This window comes from Cyrtonyx montezumae, unplaced genomic scaffold (genome assembly GCF_038088225.1).
Source record: "Cyrtonyx montezumae isolate F1298 unplaced genomic scaffold, pur_monq_1.0 scaffold_8, whole genome shotgun sequence".
Lineage (NCBI taxonomy): Eukaryota > Metazoa > Chordata > Aves > Galliformes > Odontophoridae > Cyrtonyx > Cyrtonyx montezumae.
In genome coordinates this window covers 22970827-22989179 of record NW_027072089.1, presented here as the reverse complement: position 1 = coordinate 22989179, position 18353 = coordinate 22970827, and the positions used below count along the sequence as shown (strand labels likewise).

Below are 18353 nucleotides of genomic sequence, written 5' to 3'. Positions count from 1 at the left end.
TCCTGTCTATATCCTGCAAATTGTTTCTCTTGCAGACACCACAGTACTAAGAAATTATACAGGGCTTTATTTCAAAACTATGCATATTAATTAATTGCTAATTAGCCTGCACACTTCCCTGAGCTCTGTTAATCATAATGAATATTTATCAAATAATCATCTTTAAAAGCATTCATATGCAAATAGTTCATCTACCATTTTGCTATTATCCACTTCAAATTTTTTGAGTTAGATTCAGTGTTGTACTGTGTGCCCCCACCATCACTGACACTCTCTTCTGTTACCTCTTCGTATCTTTCCTTTCCAAATTAAAGTTTTAGTGCATCATGACTTTTCTAAGAAAGCTTTAGGGTAACCTGAAGGCACATAGGGCATCTGATCTAGAAATGCTGTACTTTGTGAACGGTCAGAGTAGAGTGGAAAACTGCAATTTTAACGTAGTTCTCTATCAGATTAATATAAAGAGTACTGTGAAGTAACATATAATCTGTAGACCTTATGTTTATCTGAATTCAAGTTACATTCATTAATTATCACTATACATATACGTATATAAATATAATTTGCTACTGCATTTTCTAAAGTAAAATACATAGCTTCTATAACATGGGGATCGGTGGTGGTTTCTGACTGGACACAATAGCTTCCTTTATGTGCTGATCCCAGTGAAAGAAATTAGAAAACGTTTCCTGTCAAAAAATCATGACACAGTTCCCCATATATAATTTTTGCTCAATGGAATGGCAGATCTGTGATTCAGTGCAACATAGAGTGCAATTTTGTAAGTATGTTACAGGATGACTGTGTGCTGCAATATGCCTGAAATGAGACACTACACAACACATGTACCATTTCATAACTATGTAAGTGGTGCTGTGGTTTGTGCCTGCTGACATCAGGGTCAAACATAAACACTGGTATCCATTGCTGTGTTTTCATTGTAGTTGGCTGAAGGTAATCACTTCAGAAAAAAACTGAAATTATATAGTTAAGCAATCCATGGAAACATAATACCTGGCATCTTCAACATCTCATTCTTGCCTTTGTGTACAATATTGGGCAATAAATCCTTTTACTTTTTTTGTGATTGAGTGATTGGATTTTCATGTTTATTTGTTTTAGGTGGCTTGCCTTATATCTTGTGCTTTAGTTCTTGTGGTGATCTACACAATTGGAGCAATGCTGTACTGGCTGCCTATGGTACGGTACCTATCTTTTTTTTTAAAGACTACTTCCAATATTTTATAAAAATTGAGTTTCTTTTTGGGAAAGGCAGTACTATATCTGAAACAACTCTGTTTAATTTCAGTGGGAGAAACAGTGTCCCAAAGTCATAAAATATAGGCTGCATAATACATGTGCATTTTGCACATGTATAGTTTGTGAAAAATCTACATCCAGGTTGTGATGGTGCAAATTGACAGAACTGAGCAGAAATTAATGAAGATCTACAATTTTACTCCAGTTATGCATATGATGTATGATTTTGCTTTACAAATAAATACAGCAAACATGATTGAAGATAATGATCTTAGCTTAATTAACATGTTTTATCTCTGTCATGAAACACACCCTTTACATTAACACTATAATGCAACACAATCATTTTTTTTCACCCCTTCCCGCCTCCCTGTTGCAAGTCACTTGTTCTCCATCTTTCTTGAGCTCCTGAAGACTTCTTCATCCTTCTCCTCCTCTTTTCCAATTTGAAGAACAATAAATTATTGTGTCTGCCACAAAGTTAGTGATGTTTTTTCTCCTTTGAAGTCTTTAGAGGATTAGAAAGGGGAATTGAATATTTCCACTGTGGAGAATTCAAGTGCTTGTTTGCTTTGGAGTCCCTCAGGTTGTGGTCAAATGTCACTGAACTGGCAATGCACTGGAGAATCTTGGGATGTCCTAAAGTTGCTGTCATCTTCTCATAGTCAGGAGCCTTCTAGAATTCCTTCAAGAATGAAAAATTGGTTTCAATACGGTTACTGTTGCTTCAGAAAAGTACTTGTTCTTTATACCATTTTTGAAACATTATCACCAGATTTTCAATCATTTGCTTTTCATATTGGCTGCTGTGTTTGAGAAATAACATTCATCTCCTCTACTAATTCCATGATGAACTTTTCTTTCTCTTTTTTTTCTTTTTCTAGTGTGTGCTAGCAAGCATTATTGTTGTGGGCTTGAAGGGGATGCTAATGCAGTTCCGTGACTTAAAAAAATATTGGAATGTGGATAAAATAGACTGGGTAAGTGAGAACTAATCTTAGGAGGTTTTCCTGAGAGCCATTAAAAATACTTGCTAGATAAACTATAATAGTTAGGTGGCCCTAGAAGAGATAATTGCAATCATTGTTATGATGATTTTTGTATATTACAAGCTTATTTTTTGTTTCAGAATAGGAGCATCAGAAATGTCAATTGTCTGTATAAGAAAAAGAAAACAAGTTTTGACAAATGATTAAGAAAAAGATCACAGCTTAATGCTGAAGATGTATATACATACAGATCTGGGCAGATATGTATCTCATTTTGTATTCCTACTCTAGCCAGTTATCATGCTTTTATTACTATATTGCAAAGATCTTAGTGTCTTTGTTCTCTGTGTATATTGTCTTGGGATGCTGTAAATAAATCACCGCAACTCTTAGAGATTTTGCAAACAGATACAAAAACATATTCTTTTTACCATATGAAAGATTCTGCAGTATGAGAGATGAAATAGAGCAGAAAGAGCAGATAGACAGAAAAAAGCACTGTGAAAATACAACTTGATGCAAGCTCTGAGCAGTCTAACATACATTTGCACAGAATTGCCAGCAAATATTATAGATGAGTCATGTTTAGGAAGACTCCTAGATTTCTCTTCCATGGGAGTTTTGAGTGCATTGATCAATTAGCAGAGCCCAGGCCTCTAATTTTATAAGCTTGTATAAACACATATTGACATCCTGTAATGATTTGGTAACTCGTTTATGCAATTAACAAATAATTAACAAATACTGAGGAAGGTATTTTGGCCCTATTCCCCAGTTCTGTGGTGGGAGGTAAATGTTTCTGGAGATAATGTTGGACTGTACAGTGACCATGTGTTTTCCTGCAGTAATGGTCACTCCAGCTGATTAAAACAACTATTTTTTTAATTTTTTTATTTTTGTAGAGTACTGAATTTCAATGTGGAAAGCAGAGTTGTGTGAACCCTGCTTTGTTCAGGTTTGACTACCTGATGTTTCTCCCATTCCATGATAGAAGACTAGAGTTATATGTTTTGTGTCATCCAGAAGAAGAGCTCTGTCTTTTATAAGTCTCGCATTCCTCAAACAGCAAAATTCTGAATATGTTTTCTTATATTACTTGATCTTCATTCTAATCCAGTGATAGAAACGTTGGATGGTGTGGATCAAAACTTATTTTGGAGTTAGTGGTCCTCAGAAAATTAGTATGAGGGAGCTCCTCTAGCTATACATTGATTTAATAAGTAAAGTTCTTCAGCAGAATATTCTGCTAGACTTGATCCATTTTTATAGGAGAGTAACCTGATTGATTTTTGCTCTTGTGACTTTGGCAGAAAAGGATGAGTGAGTAGTTATTACATCTCTGGCATCTGTTATGATTTTTAAGATAGTTTATAGTGAGGGATAGCTTCCTGGGTTTGTCTTTTTGACTGAATATACTTGAAAAATGATTTATCTTCAAGTAGTTGTACTATCAGTCCTTAGCCTGACAGGGTAAATCATCTCACTTTAAACAGCATTAATCTAAAATGAAACTAAAAACATTGATCTTACGTTGCTGCCTATGCTGAGGAGCCCTACCAAGTGTTGTGATTTGAATAACGTCAGTGGTGTTGATTTTGGCCTGAAAGATTCACCCTAGCACTGAAAGCCTTTAGGAAACAAATCAGTTCCATTACCCAGCTTATCCAGAGTGTTTTAAAGAGAAAACACTGACAAATATTTGGAAATAATTAGCAACTGTCCTGGAAATTATTCTTTAAAGGGGATGTATTATGTAACATAGAAGTTAGGTTTTATTCTGATTGTGTGTGCATGGAAACAGATTATTACAGTTTTTGTTACCTTGTTCCTTCACACTTAAGCTTCTCATTAAACATGAATAGGATGAGTAATATTTACTGTTTGATTAGTGATTTATACAATGTAATCCTTTTACACATAAAAGGTAGCTTGAAATCTCTCCATTCAGTCATGGATTGCATTTTCTTGCAAATTTAATGTTTAGACACAGCCAAGTTTGAAGGAGCAGCTGATACAATATGTTATCAGATCAATATTACTACACATATTTGTTTCTTTTCTTTCTTTTTTTTTTTATCAGCCCTCAGAAATATCTCTTTTTTTACCTAAAATTTCTCAAATTACATTCAACTTCTTTCCAGCTAGAACCCCACTGTTCTTGCTCCAGAGACCTTTCTTACCATTCAAAACTTTCACATGAAAGTCTCTGATTTCAATGAATGTTTTTTGTCAGTCCCAGTACCTTCTTGGATAACTTGTCATTTCAGATCTAAGCTTCCTCTGTTCCATTGATATTTATTGTAAATTATCTGTGCATATACATAACTGCACACAGTGCAGCATTTCTCCTCCTCTGATGTCTTCATATTTTGTCTGCTTCCAAGCTGTTGATCCCTGAGTTATCTATGTTTTGTAGATGGGACTTTTCTTGAATTTTTTTTCTTTTTTCTAGGGGAAACTACCAAGTTGGTCTGGATTTTTTAAGTGTATCTCTCTTTTCCTGTCATCACTTAAAGAGTTGATTTCCATATCCTTCCTGCAAGCCTAATTTCTTCTTGCTAAATAAGATCCCCTTTTTTAGTGGAAAAAGCTGGTAAAGTTATGTTAATGTTCTTAGGGCTGAAAATCAAGATGAACTGTAGCTATTTAGACTAGGTTAAGACTGATAAAGGAGTGCCAAAGAAAAATATTCTTTTTCTGTTAACTGTTGAGTTTAGAAATGACCAAATGCAGGGGAAAGTATTTCAGTTAAAGAATTAGATAAAACAGATTTAGAATATTCAACAGAGAAACATTACTACATCTGAAGAGAAAAAATGTTAGTATCATAGAATCATTAAGGTTGGAAAGACTACTAATGTCATCTAGTCCAACTACCAATCCATGCCTGTGTCCACTCTAGACCATGTCATTCTGTTAGTGATTTTTTCTTGAAAAACTCCAGGGATGGTGACTCTACCACCTTCCAAAGCAACTTGTTCCAATGCTTCACCACCATTTAGAAAAGAAATTTTTCCTAATATCCAACCTGAACTTCCCCTGGCATAACTTGGGGACATTATCTCTCATCCTATCACTGTTATCTGGGAAAAGAGGCTGACCTCAACCTCATCACAGCCTCCTTTCAGATTATTTTAGGGAGTGAAGATTTCTTCCCTGAGCCTCCTCTTCTCCAGACTGAATAACCCCAGCTCCCTCAGCTGCTCCCCAGAAATCTTGTGCTCCAGACCCCCCGCCAGCATCATTGCCCTTCTGTGTATATGCTCCAGGACCTCGATGTCTTTCTTGTAGTGAGAGGCCCAAAACTGAACAGAGTACTCAGGGTCTGGCCTCAACAGTGCTGACTACAGAGGAAACATCACCTCCCTTCTCCTGCTGGCCACGCTATTTCTGCTACAAGCCAGGATGCCATTGACCTTCTTGGCTACTTGGGCACACTGATGACTCATGTTCAACCAGCTACTAACATTCCCAAATCCTTTTCCCCTATGCACCTTTTCAGCCAGTCTGCCCCAATCCTGTAGCGATGCATGGTTGATTTTGTTTTGTTTTTTTCATAACTAAAATGCAGGACTCAGCATTTGTTCTTGTTAAAGCTCATACAATTTGCCTCAGCCTGGCAACACAGCCTGTCCAGATGTCCCTGAAAGGCCTTCCTGCCCTCAGGCAGATTGGCACTTCCTCCCATCTTAGTGCCATTACAAACTTACAGAGGGAACACTCAATCCCCTCATCCAGGTTGTCAATAAAGATACTGAACAGGACAGGCCCAGTACCACCCCCTGGGAAACACCACTCATGACCAGTTATCAGCTGGTTTTCACTTCATTCACCACCACTCTCTGGATCCAACCATTCAGGCAGACTTTTTTATCCAGCAAAGAATACAGCTGTTCAAGCCAGGAGTTGCCATCTTCTCCAGGAGAATTCTGGATATGTCATTGTCCAATAGTGAGTGTCATTTTTCTCCATGAAAACTCTTTATGTTTCAACCTTTACTCTTGATAAATTGTCACTATTTTCCTCTATGCTATCTGTAAATTTACTTAAAACACTTTGCTTATCTGTGATGTGCAGAAAAATTAGGCCATATCCAGCAATAAGAAAGGTCAGCAAAGATTTCTAATAGCACTCTCATTGTATAAGTGACTTGTCCAGGATATGATCACAGCTGAGACAGAGCTAAGTTGTACTATTGACTTGTAAAAGCAGAAAGAACAGCAACAATTTGTGGTAAAAATTACATATTCCCTGCATGGTATCATGATGTGAGAGGTATTTATAGATGTATGAATTGTATAAGTATGCACATATTTTAATTCGTAAGGGGCATAATGAATGATACTAACTCAGCAGTTAAGTTTGTAATAACAAGATGGCGCTTACTTTTGACAAGTGCTCTCCATCATCTTTCCAGAAAAGCTTTTGAGACACCAAGCCACCAACCTGTCATGGTTTTGTCAAAATAGATTGATGTGAGGGGCTAAGGGAAGGTCTTTCATGGAATTTTGAGGCCCACTGGTGTAATTTCATATATTTTAGAACATTTTAACATCTTATCCCCATAAGGAAGATAGCCTTTCAGGTTTGTTCAGGTATTCATCATGGGGGGCCCTCTTTAATGAGGGAGCTCAGAGGGCTTTGCTGTATAAACAATTTTTTTATAGAGTAGCAAGCAAGCCAGCTCTTCTATGATAGTAATTTTACATGAGTATTCCTAAGTTATGACATGCTAGGGAGATTTTCTATCCCTCCTGTATTAGTGGATAAGATACCCTGAGTTATATTGCTTTTGATGAAGTTAGTTTGAGTTGGGTGGGAAGTCAAAAGTGCTTAATCCATGATTGCCTTATAAATTTGTTTTAATTAACAATATTTATATCAGTCCATCTGTCTCCAGGGCAGTCAGTATAAACAAATACCCTCGCCAACTCTTGACTATGGAATGCTTGTGAAAATTATGCTACAGTAACATACTATTCCACTATTAAGCATTTCCGGTTATATCACTGCAGTGGACAACTGAACACTTGAATACTGAGTTTTGGTTCAGGGTACTTTGCGGAGCAAATCTCTACTGATCATAGTGGGAATCTAAACTGCTCCCTCAGCTGTAGACATCTGTTCTGTAGATAGCTAATGTTAAGTGAAATGAGTCATACCCAGGCAATAATTGTTCATCTCAGTTTACGATAAGAAGTCTGTTATTGGTTTTCAAAGTGATACAGAAGCATTTAGCATCACAGTATTTTAGTATTACATCGTTTAGTCATTGACTTCGAGGGTATCCTCCCGTTTATCCTATATAAAATGGCTATCTCTGGTTACAGTCAAGATGTAAGATACTAAAGCCTGTCAAAGGGGCTCTCAGCTAGTTTTCTCAGCATTCAGCAGTACCTGAAAAGGTGTTTGTTTTTTTTTCCCCATGTAGGCTTTCTATTTGGATTTCCTCCTTCCTTTTTTTCTTAAGATGCTGAGAACAATGTTGAAGGTCATACAGCTGAGATTTAATTAGATGTGATATTGAGAATAATGTGGCAGCAAGTCTTTTCAGTTGAAGCAGATTGCTTGATCTCAGGCTTTGTCAAATGTTCATCCTTACCAGAACTCTTGATCCAAATGAATTTGAAGTTTGTAGTTCTTCTGATAGCCCTTTCACATTCAGAAAGGGATGTAACTATAGAGTGGCTTTGTAAATTGTATAATTAATTTCTTGTTTATTAATCAGAACTCAACATTTGTTACTCAGGAAGGTATTCTTCACAAATATTTACATGACAATTTGTATAAGATCTCATTTTAAGATATTACTGGAGATTGACAACTGGTTCAGTGAATGAGCCACCTCTCTTTACTCTGCATCTGCATGAGAAGACTGAAAAACCTTTTGCAGCCATTAAGAATTTTGGAAGCTAGACAGGAAAAGGTTTCTCAGTGGAGTCAGGTCCATCGTGAAGTACAAACTAGTACAGTATGTCTTACATTTTATAATTTGTAAAATAACAGTTCTGAAATCTACTTGAGCAAAATTCCTGTGGTTAGGCTGAAAGTATGCTGTTGTCTCTGGCTTTCCTGAGTTCAGTGAAAGCATCAGAGAGGATCATTTCAACAGCAATTGTGCCACTGCAGTATGATCTGTTCCTGTGCAAACAGACTTTTTTCCTGTGCAAACTTTATCACAAAGTGCTGCAATTGTTGAAATTTATTCCTTTGGTGAACAATATATTCATAGAAGTTAAAATACTTAATACATTTTTTATATGAATATAAGGTGTCAGTCTTTGCCTGAAGATCCCTCAGGGAAAGAAATAGGTGCTGCATATCCCTGACATTAAGGTAATATAAGTAATCAAGTCATTTATAGTTTTCTTCTTTTAATGTAAAAATTTGGATATCTCTATGTCACATACAGCATTATGCTATGGAAATATGAATAATCATTTCTGCTTAAAAATAAGACATTTTTTTGAAATGTAATTTTTTTTTCTTCTTAACATTTAAAATTCCTTTCTGAAGCGGCTTTGGTTCTTGATATTCTTTGTGTTTTTAAAAAATTATATTTGAAATGAATTCAAAAATTGATAATCAAACATTGAAAGGTGGGGAAGCAGTCTGAAAACTCACCATTTTAATGTCAACAAATTCATTCCTCAATGATTTTTAATTGTTATAGAGTCTGTTTAGTCAGCTGTACTCTGATAAATGCCACTTCTAATTAACTTCCTTGCAAATTATAATTCCCACTTAAGTAATTAGTGGGAGACGAGCTCTCTGTGTGTGACCTTTAGAGTACTTCATTGTGTAAAAGGGAAGGAGGATTTTAGCTGTGTGCTGCAAAGAAAATAGCGATAACTTGCCATGTGAAAAATCAAATATAGCATTAACAAACCAACTGAGTTCATTCTGAATTAAACTGTTAGCACAACTACATGTACTATTTTAAGGAACTCTAGAATGAACTTCTGTGTGCATCAGGAAGAGCAGGATGTCCTGTTACACGTGTTCTCCAGTGGAGAGATGTTATTTTGATGATAACTCAGATACTTGCTGTTTCAAACGTCTGAATGTTCACCTCTCAGAAACTATTGTCATTTAAAAAAAATTATTTCTGACTCATAAGATGTACATCATTACAAAATTTAAGCTAACCTCCTCTTTCTGTTTCCCTCCTTAAAGAGCATATGGGTTACTACCTACATGTTCACAATCTGCTTTGCTGCTAACGTGGGATTGTTGTACGGTGTTGTCTGCACTATAGTAATTGTGATTTTCCGCTTTCCCAGGTGAGATGTAATTTATTGAAACGTTCTAGTAGCACGTAATTATCTCTTCTTTCTGGAACACTGCTTCAGTGTTGGGATATACCTACACTGCACTAAATTTAACACTGAAGTCTCAGTTTTCAGCTGCACAGAACGCAGGGATGGCTGAGGTTGGAAGGGACCTCTGGAGGCCATCAGGTCCCACTGCGGCTCAGGCAGGGCCACCTAGGAGTACACATCCCTTCACTCACTAGGTGAAGGTAGCACAAAGTCATCATGATAACCAACAATACATTTTTCTTTCATTTCATACTCTTAATCCTGAAGAATGTGTCTGGCAAGACTTAGTAACAAAGGTCCTTTATCAACTCCTAGATACTACATTGCACAGGAGTTGCAAGCTAATATTTGCCTTACCGAAACACATTAATGAAAGGTAATTGCATCACATTCTCTAATGCCTGAAATGTACTTGATAGATCCTATCTATGAATTAAAGAAGTCAGGATTAAATATCTAGAGTTAAAACAAATTCACATATTCTTTTTTCACATATTCTTTTTTTCATATATTACAGTTGCTAATTTTGATAGAGAGTAAAGGAGAAACATTGTTTGAGATTTATGATCATTTCATACTACAGAATTAATCCACAGTTCACCACTCCTATGAATGACTGGCTGCATGCAGGCAGTTGTTTGCAAGAACATTTAATTGCACAGAAATTAAATACAATATAGAAAGCTCGATTAAATGCTTGTTAAAGTTATACATAGCTCTGCTCTTACAGAATAATTTGCAGAATACACATGAAAATTGCTCAAAATTGCAAATTATAGCAAATGGTTTCTGCTTGGAACAGTCCAAAACTTAATGGTAAACTCCTGCTGCTCAGAAAACTGTTGGTAAATTTTTCTAGTAAAAGAAAGTTTCCATGTTATTTACACACAATGTCTGATGATCTGCAATGGAAAAGGGAGAGATATTTGACACAAAAAGTAGGATTCATGTTGTCAGTCCAAAACCTCAGTCAGAATTAAGTAAATAATAAAATATATATAAATAAAATAATAAAAATAAAACTCAGAATTAAGTAAATAATACTCTTTCCATTGATTCCTGTGGTCTTCCATCAGGACTGTCCATGCAATCTAAGGGCACCAAAAGAGCTAACAGCCTCAAAAACTGTACTGCACAGGTGAAGTTATCATGAGAACATGCAGTAAGTCAGCCAGTCGTGGCCAAACATGATCTGACTAATGACTGTTGCAAAACAGTTAGAAGCTAAAGCATGAAAAATAACTTCATGAAATCTCTGTTCAGACACCAGAGAATTGGACATGGTATGTTACATATCAGGATGCATTAAAAACAGCAGCAGCTACAGCAATTTATGCAGACACGAGAGAACAGCTGAGTTTTGCAAGCCTCATTTAGCCAACCCCAGTACTTGCAAATACTCCCTGTGCATTGCCTTATCTAGTTCTGAGATTCCTCCCATTGCCTAGGTTTATGTACAGATCTCAGATGATTCCTTGTTCTTGTTCAGAACTTCTTGTTCTGCACTTTAATGTGTTCCTCCAATGGACATATGGATATTAAAAGTCCTATACCAAACCTCCTGTTCAAAGCAACTTTCTACTTACCATATAGAGAGCACAGGGACACTGGTTTTTCCAATTGAATCCTCCACTGACAGCTAGAGTGCAGTGTTCCACTTTATTATACAGACATGCATCAGTTTGAACAACAAATAAATCATCCCTAGTTAAAGGTAGAAAATGTTAATTAAATCTGAACTTTTGGTGGTCCTTTATGTATTAGCTACCTTGATTTGAGACTAGCTCTCTGTCCAGATATAAAATGGTAATGAAAACTGAAATAAAGATTTTATTATTCGCAGTTGAATAAAATAATATTCTATTAAATTTCAAAGTGATATACTGTAATTCTCAAATTTGCCAGTTGCTCTTCAACTGCATTCTCATTATGATAAATAAGCTTTGTATGTAGAAAAATATATATGCAAAAAAACATAAATGGGTTGCATTGCCATACAAACATAGAATAGTTTGAGTCGAAAGGTACCTTAGAGATTATCTAGATCCAACCAGCCTGGCATGGTCAAGAACACCTCCCTCTATACCAGATAGGTCACAGTCCCATCCAACCTGGCCTTGAATGATTCCCGTGAGGGGGCATCTGCAACCTCTCTGGGCAACCTGTGCCAGTGTCTCACCACCCTCACTGTAAAGAATTTCTTTCTAATACCTAGTCTAAATCTACCCTCTTCCAGTTTAAAGCCGCTTCCCCTTGTTCTGTTTCTACCCACCTTAAAATAAGTCCTTCCCTGGCTTTCCTGTAGGTCCCCTTCAGGTACTGGAAGGCCGCTATAAGGTTACCGTGGAGCTTTCTCTTGTCCAGGCTGAAGAGCCCCAGCTCTCAGCCTGTCCTCATAGGGGAGGTGCTCCAGCCTTCTGATCATCAAATAATTGCCATAATTTTAATCAAATAACTGTCATAAGTTTAAACTTCTATGTTATGGTTTTGGGGTATCTATCTTGCTCTTTCTGTTCGAGCCTACTAATGATTTGACTCATAGATTTTCTTTATGTATTGATTACAGAGCAAAGACACTGAATTTGAAAAATATGAAAGAAATGGAATATAAATTCAAAACTGAAGATAATTGTGTAAGTTAAATTCCCCCTTTTTTTGTGTGTATATCCTCACAATTAAGGCTTGTTTGTCTTCTGTAGTTGGTTACCAGATAATAATGAGCGTGTCAAGGAAATGTTATGAAAGGATACTCAAATCTAAAGCCAGTGTGACATAGTGAGTAGAAAAGTAGCCTGAATCTGTAAGAATTTGAATGGTTTTATGGTTTTGCTGATGGTCTGCTAAGTGAAGTTAGGCACATCCTTTTACATCTGTCTGCCTTTGTTTATTTCTTACTTTTCTGTTAGCAATTACTCTTTACAAAGTTTTCTAAATCCCATCTGTCTAGGGAACTCTCTTGGCAGTGAGGACAAGAGCTATCTGCACAGACTACATTCTTGTCAGATATCCTCATTTTCTAAAAGTCCTTTGGTACCCCCACCATTCACTATCTCTCTTCTGCCCCCAACACTGCCAGCAGCCCTGGTGACCTGTCTCCCAGAGGATGCCATGTGTGGCTGGTAAGGAGAGGCAGGAGCATGAAGGGCTGCTTCATGCACCTCACTGTCAGGCAAGCATTTCCTCACATGATAAATGGAAGGAAGCATTTATCCTGAAGACTGTTTTTTAAATTTGCTTTTTACAAACTTGAACCTACCAGCCAGAAGTTCTAAATTCTTTTGGTCATTTTCATTACCATCAAAGCTGCTTGTGGTCAAGCCTGTAGTAAGAAGAGATGGGTAACAACCCAGAGAGGTGAGCTCCCTCCTCCAAAATTGAGCTTTAGGTCAGTAGCCAACAACAAAGTGGAACCATGTGTCTTTCCAGGACAGAGTACAGTCTCTGGGACATCCTGAGCTCTCCATCATGGCAGTTTCTGTTATGTCTGCTTTCCTTTCCTAATGACTATGAAGGGGGTTGAATGTAGTGTGTTCAGCAGTTATTACCTCATTATTAAGAAGCTCTCTTCTAATTTTTTTTTTTCTGGAAAATGTTTTCTATCAGAGCTATGTTGGGCTCACCATCTGACGTCTTGGGTGATTTTACTGTTCTGGCATGCTGAACAATGCTGGAATGAGAGGAACATAAGAATGGAGAGGAATAAAAATGTAAATTTAAAACACTACTATTGAGGATGGCCCAACTGTCAATTATAATATCCCTTTTCATTCTTGAGGAAACTGTTGGAATAGCTTTGTTGGAGATGGGCAAGCAAAATTTGGTTTGTCTGCTTTTATTTTTTGTTTATTTTTGGTATCAATTCATACAATATTTGTACTAATCTCTGTGCATCTTTTTTTTTAAGCTAACTACTCCCCAGCTTTTTAATCATTAAGATTAATGCCAGCCACCAAGTAATAACAAACAAATGTCTGCAGGCACTGGGTAAAATAACATTTTGTTAAGAAAGCAAATTGCTCAAGAGCTTATTATACAAATAAAGGAAAATATTTTTTAAGATTGATAAAAAAAAGCTTTTAATTTAATTTCAGGAGCCACTGGGTTGCAGCAATCATTTAGGATAATTTTTAATGTATGAATGTTAGAGTTATCCAAGTTCCTCTGGTAAATAACAGCTTAGACATAAGTAACAGAGCTTTTTAAACACAAAAATGTGCAAGCTTAATGATCTACCCTGCCATTAAAGTCTGTGGATTTATAGGGATTATTTCATCAATAGGAGAAAAGACACTTTAATGTGGAAAAAAATCAAGAGCGTATTTAGAAGCTTGTGTGAAACAAATTGCATCACAGGCATTCACTAACATGAATTCTTACCCAAGCATAGAGAGAGCTGTGCAGAGTGTGAGGGGCAATTGTAAGCATCCTTCTGAGTGACAGAGGGACTAGGCCACCCATAATCGTTTTCTTTCTTTCTGGGCAAAGAAATGCATTTTTCTTAGAACTATTCTTATCAAGACAAGAGCTAGAACTCAATCTGAGCCAAGAATAACTGAGCCAAATTTGGGTTGCCCATTCTATGCAAAAATTTTATACCTAAGTCTGCCCTCTGCTTGCCTGTGTTTCAGCAGATAACCTTTCTCTTGCAGAGATATTTGATTATATGATTCTATAATTTGAATCTTTCACATCTTTCAGCATAGACTTTGACCTTTGCACATCTATATTTTTCTTTTTTTTTTTTTTTATTTTTCAATTTTCTACTTTGCCAGTTCTGGTATGACAAAAGTTCTCACTTGTCTCCACACCATGCCACTTGTAGGATAGTTTTAAGGGAATGTATAGGATTTCAGAGTATTTCTGCATTCAACCATGTATTCCTCTCTGTTTTGACCCTGTTTTAGAGCCTTGTTTTCATATAATTTTGGCTTTTCCACTTGACTGACTGAGACATATTGGTGTTGTGACATCTACCATAATCAGATTCATAGGTATATTGCACAAATCACTGTATGTAGGCTGGGCTTCATTGCCACAGTTTTGGATATTTGAAATGCTTCAGTTTGTACAGTGGCTGCTGTGGTGGTGTCCAAGAGATTGCCTGGTTCCCAGAAGTCTGAATAATAGCTTGCAACGAGGAGGTAGTCAGTGTGGTTTGTGGTGAAGATTTCAAGTCCTATTTTGCTTGAAGGTCTGTTGGGAAAATTGTTTCTTCAATGCAATCCCAATGCTTCTTTGAACTACTGCAGAAGTGGCCTCTTTGTCAACTCCACTTATTATTTGTGTTTGAGTATGACCTATTTAAGAAACTTTACATGTCTCTGACTTCTGTTAGTAAGAACTGAATTTTTGGAAACTTATATTCTCTTACATATTCTGTGAAATTTTTATCTGTTGTTTTTTAAGTGGTTTTGTTTTTTGTTTTTTTTTTTTTTTACTTCTGATACTCATTGTCATTAAATAGTTCATTTTTGGGAGCTGACACTTGCATAAATCAGATATTTTACTTTGGTGGTGAAAACTATTTCAGTAGTGAAAATAAATAATGAGAATACTGACTGTGCAATGTTCAGTTGTGGGTTCAAGGATCCCCTCTTTCCATCATCTGCTTCCAAAATGCTCTGATCTTTCACAGGTAGTCTTGAAATCCCCTGCATCCATGAAAGACAAACCTAAAAGGCAAATTAATCTACTGTTTTTTTGCCAGCTGGGCCCTTTTAGTAGAGTTATTATGGATATTTAAGGATCTCTGGTTGCATGCCAGTTGGGTAGAAAATGCTACTAAAACTACTGGTAAGTTTTACAGGCTACACATGATCCTTCTTATTCCTATTTTTCATCACTATATGCATTAAAGTACAGTTTTTGGTTTGAATATATCTTCGACTAGGTAAGATAATACACTTGGAAAAGCAGAAGACTGCAACAGCAAACAGACTTTTCTTCAAGACTGAAATACAAGCAGCAGACACCAAACCACTTACAAAAGCTGCATGTAAACTTAGCTGGTGACTCTAATACCCAATACAATATTATATATATATATATATACATATAGGAGGGCTGCTCTGAAAGTAATGCCTCTTCTTTTATTATTTTGGCCCATGATGTCAGAGGCTGATATCAGTGATATGATAGTAGAGGCTGAACCTTCCCACCAGTATTCCATTACATTTTATTGCAGTGTGACAGATGGCAGCAGGGGGGCAAAATGGCATCCGACATGGAAGTGCAGATGAAGCGAATCTGTGTCATTGAATTCCCCCATGCAGAAAAAATGGCACCCACTGACATTCATTGATGATTTCTGAGTGCCTATGGAGACCAAACAGTGAATGTTAGCATAGTGAAAGAAGGACTGTGTGGGCAGTGTTTTCCTAACAATTTTTCTGTCAATTGTAGCTGTTGAATATTTGTCAGTTCTGTCTCAGGGAGGTATGAGAACCAGGGGAGCAGGGCTGGTGGGAATTTTCTCCAGTACTAAAGTCAGTGCTGGCTTTTTACATTTCCATGGAGAAATATCCCTGTTGTACTATTATAGTCTTAAGGTGTCTGTAATTAACATTACAAGTGTTCCCCATGCCAGACACAGTGTATACTCCCGAATTTTATCTAATTTTAACAATTCATATATTTGCAGAATAGAGGATGTTCCCAGTCTGAAAACCTTGACTTATCTGTGTCTAGAGATCACAGAATCACAGAATGACAGAATTGCCAAAGCAGCTCCCTAGCCCAGGTTGCACAGGTAGGCGTCCAGGTGGGTCTGGAACGTCTCCAGAGAAGGAGACTCCACCACCTCTCTGTGCAGCTGTGCCACTGCTCTGTCACCTGAACTGTGAAGATGTTTCCATGCACATTTGTGCAGAACTTCCTATGCTTCAGTTTGTGGCCATTTCCATTCATCCTATTACCACACACTGGTCAGAAGAGTCCAGCCTCATCCCTTTGCCTCCTGCACCTTTGATATTTACAGCCGTGGATCAGATCCCCTCTGAGTCTCCTTTTCTCAAGGCTGAACAGACCCAGGTCTCTTAGCCTTTCCTCGTAAGGGAGGTGTTCCACAACCTTTATCATCTTTGTAGTCTGCTGGACTCTTTTGAGGAGATCCCTGTCTTTTTTGTATAGCAGAGCCCAGAACTGGACACCGTACTCTAGATAAGGCCTCACCCACCAGGGCAGAGTAGAGATTATGCCAACTAAAACAGTGCTCCTCCTATGTGCCTGCTGATGGTTCTTAATACTGCGCTTTGTAATGAATGCATTTTTGCTTTTGTGTTGAGTTATGGATAATATTCCTTGTAGATTTCTTATTTCCTCCTGAAGTCCAATTGCATGAAAGCTAATCAAGACAGTTATCTGTTAAAACATCCTCATAACACAAAGTTCATTCCAAGTTGATTTACAGGAATCATCAGGATTTTAAAAGAATTCACACACACACACACATATATAAGATTTACATATATATTAATATAATATATACATATATATTTATATAAGCTCCACATATATATTAAACTTTGCAGAATTTTGTTTATTTAACTCCACAGGAATCATTAAAGCAAGTAAAGATAGTTTCAGTCAGCACCCCATTAGTCTTTCTGAATGCCAGAAAGTTTTATGCAGACCTGATGAAGATAATCCAGGAGGATAGCCTGAGCATCCAGGCATGTGAAGATGTAAACAAGGTAGGATGTGCTACATGTTTCAGTTATAATGGTGACAGTGCTGAAGATCATTACTACTTTCCTTGTATTTCTTAGAGAATGCCATCAGAAACCAAAACAGATTTTTTAAAAATGGTAACGTTGCAAATGATTGATTTAGAATTAAATAAAGTTAATCTAATTTTAATCAGTATAAATACATATTTTTTCTTTTAATCACTTTTTTTTCTCATCTCTCTCTGTATGCTGTATATATATATTTGCAAATACATAAGATAAAAGGCTAACTGTAGCCAAATTTGTTTAGTTTGGTGAACTGGACTGAGGAAATCACAGCCATTTCCTAAATGGGTGAATTGAATAATATGTGTCTGCAGCCACTGCTGTTGCCTGCTAAAGAGCTGTGCTGCCCATACCTACTCTATATTGTTCAGAAATTCAGATCTGAAATTTTGCTGCTTTTTCCCTTGTTTCTGTTAGCTGACCTGATTTGGATTAGTATGATAAGAAAAAACTTCTAAACTGACATATTAATTAGGATTTGCACTGGATTAATCTATTATTTAATTTATTAAGTATCGTAAGTTAATAAATTAATTTATAAGATCATTTACATATTACCAAGGAGGGAGATGTTATCCTTTGTTTATTCTAGAAGGTACTTTGCAGAACAGCTACCTGAAATACTATGCATAGTATTTGGTATGCATGTGGAATAATTGTCTTTCTACAGAACACAATGCAAGTGAAAAAATTGTGTTCTGAATTTTGTTTCTGTGCTGTATTCCCCTTTTAAACTTATATTGACAACATTCACGTGTAAATTGCTCTCAATAAAAATTTCATTAAGTAGAATATGAATCAGAAGATAAGCTTATAAAATTTATGTATTGGGTTTATCTTTTCAAGAACATATTTCCCATCTTTCTATCATTCTTAAGCCCTACTTCCCCAAAAGCATTCATTTTAATTATAGTCTTTATAGTGGATCCAGACATCACAGAGGCTGTTGTATGAAAAAAAAAATAAAATAAAAGTGACATACCTACTTGATATGGCTTTAGAAGGCTAAAGTCCTAGCAGTTGCAACATATCTAATGGACTATTGTGTA

General features: G+C 36.5%; 1 protein-coding gene across 1 annotated transcript in view; it reads left to right on the top strand.

Annotated features, from left to right (window-relative positions):
• SLC26A7 (solute carrier family 26 member 7) overlaps positions 1-18353 on the top strand; it is a 55705-nt gene that overhangs the window by 30121 nt on the left and 7231 nt on the right. Inside the window, exons 9-13 of the mRNA XM_065752809.1 lie at positions 1123-1200; positions 2145-2240; positions 9426-9532; positions 12138-12204; positions 17125-17262. Of these exons, the coding sequence (XP_065608881.1) occupies positions 1123-1200; positions 2145-2240; positions 9426-9532; positions 12138-12204; positions 17125-17262 (486 nt within the window). The remainder of the gene's footprint in view (positions 1-1122; positions 1201-2144; positions 2241-9425; positions 9533-12137; positions 12205-17124; positions 17263-18353) is intronic.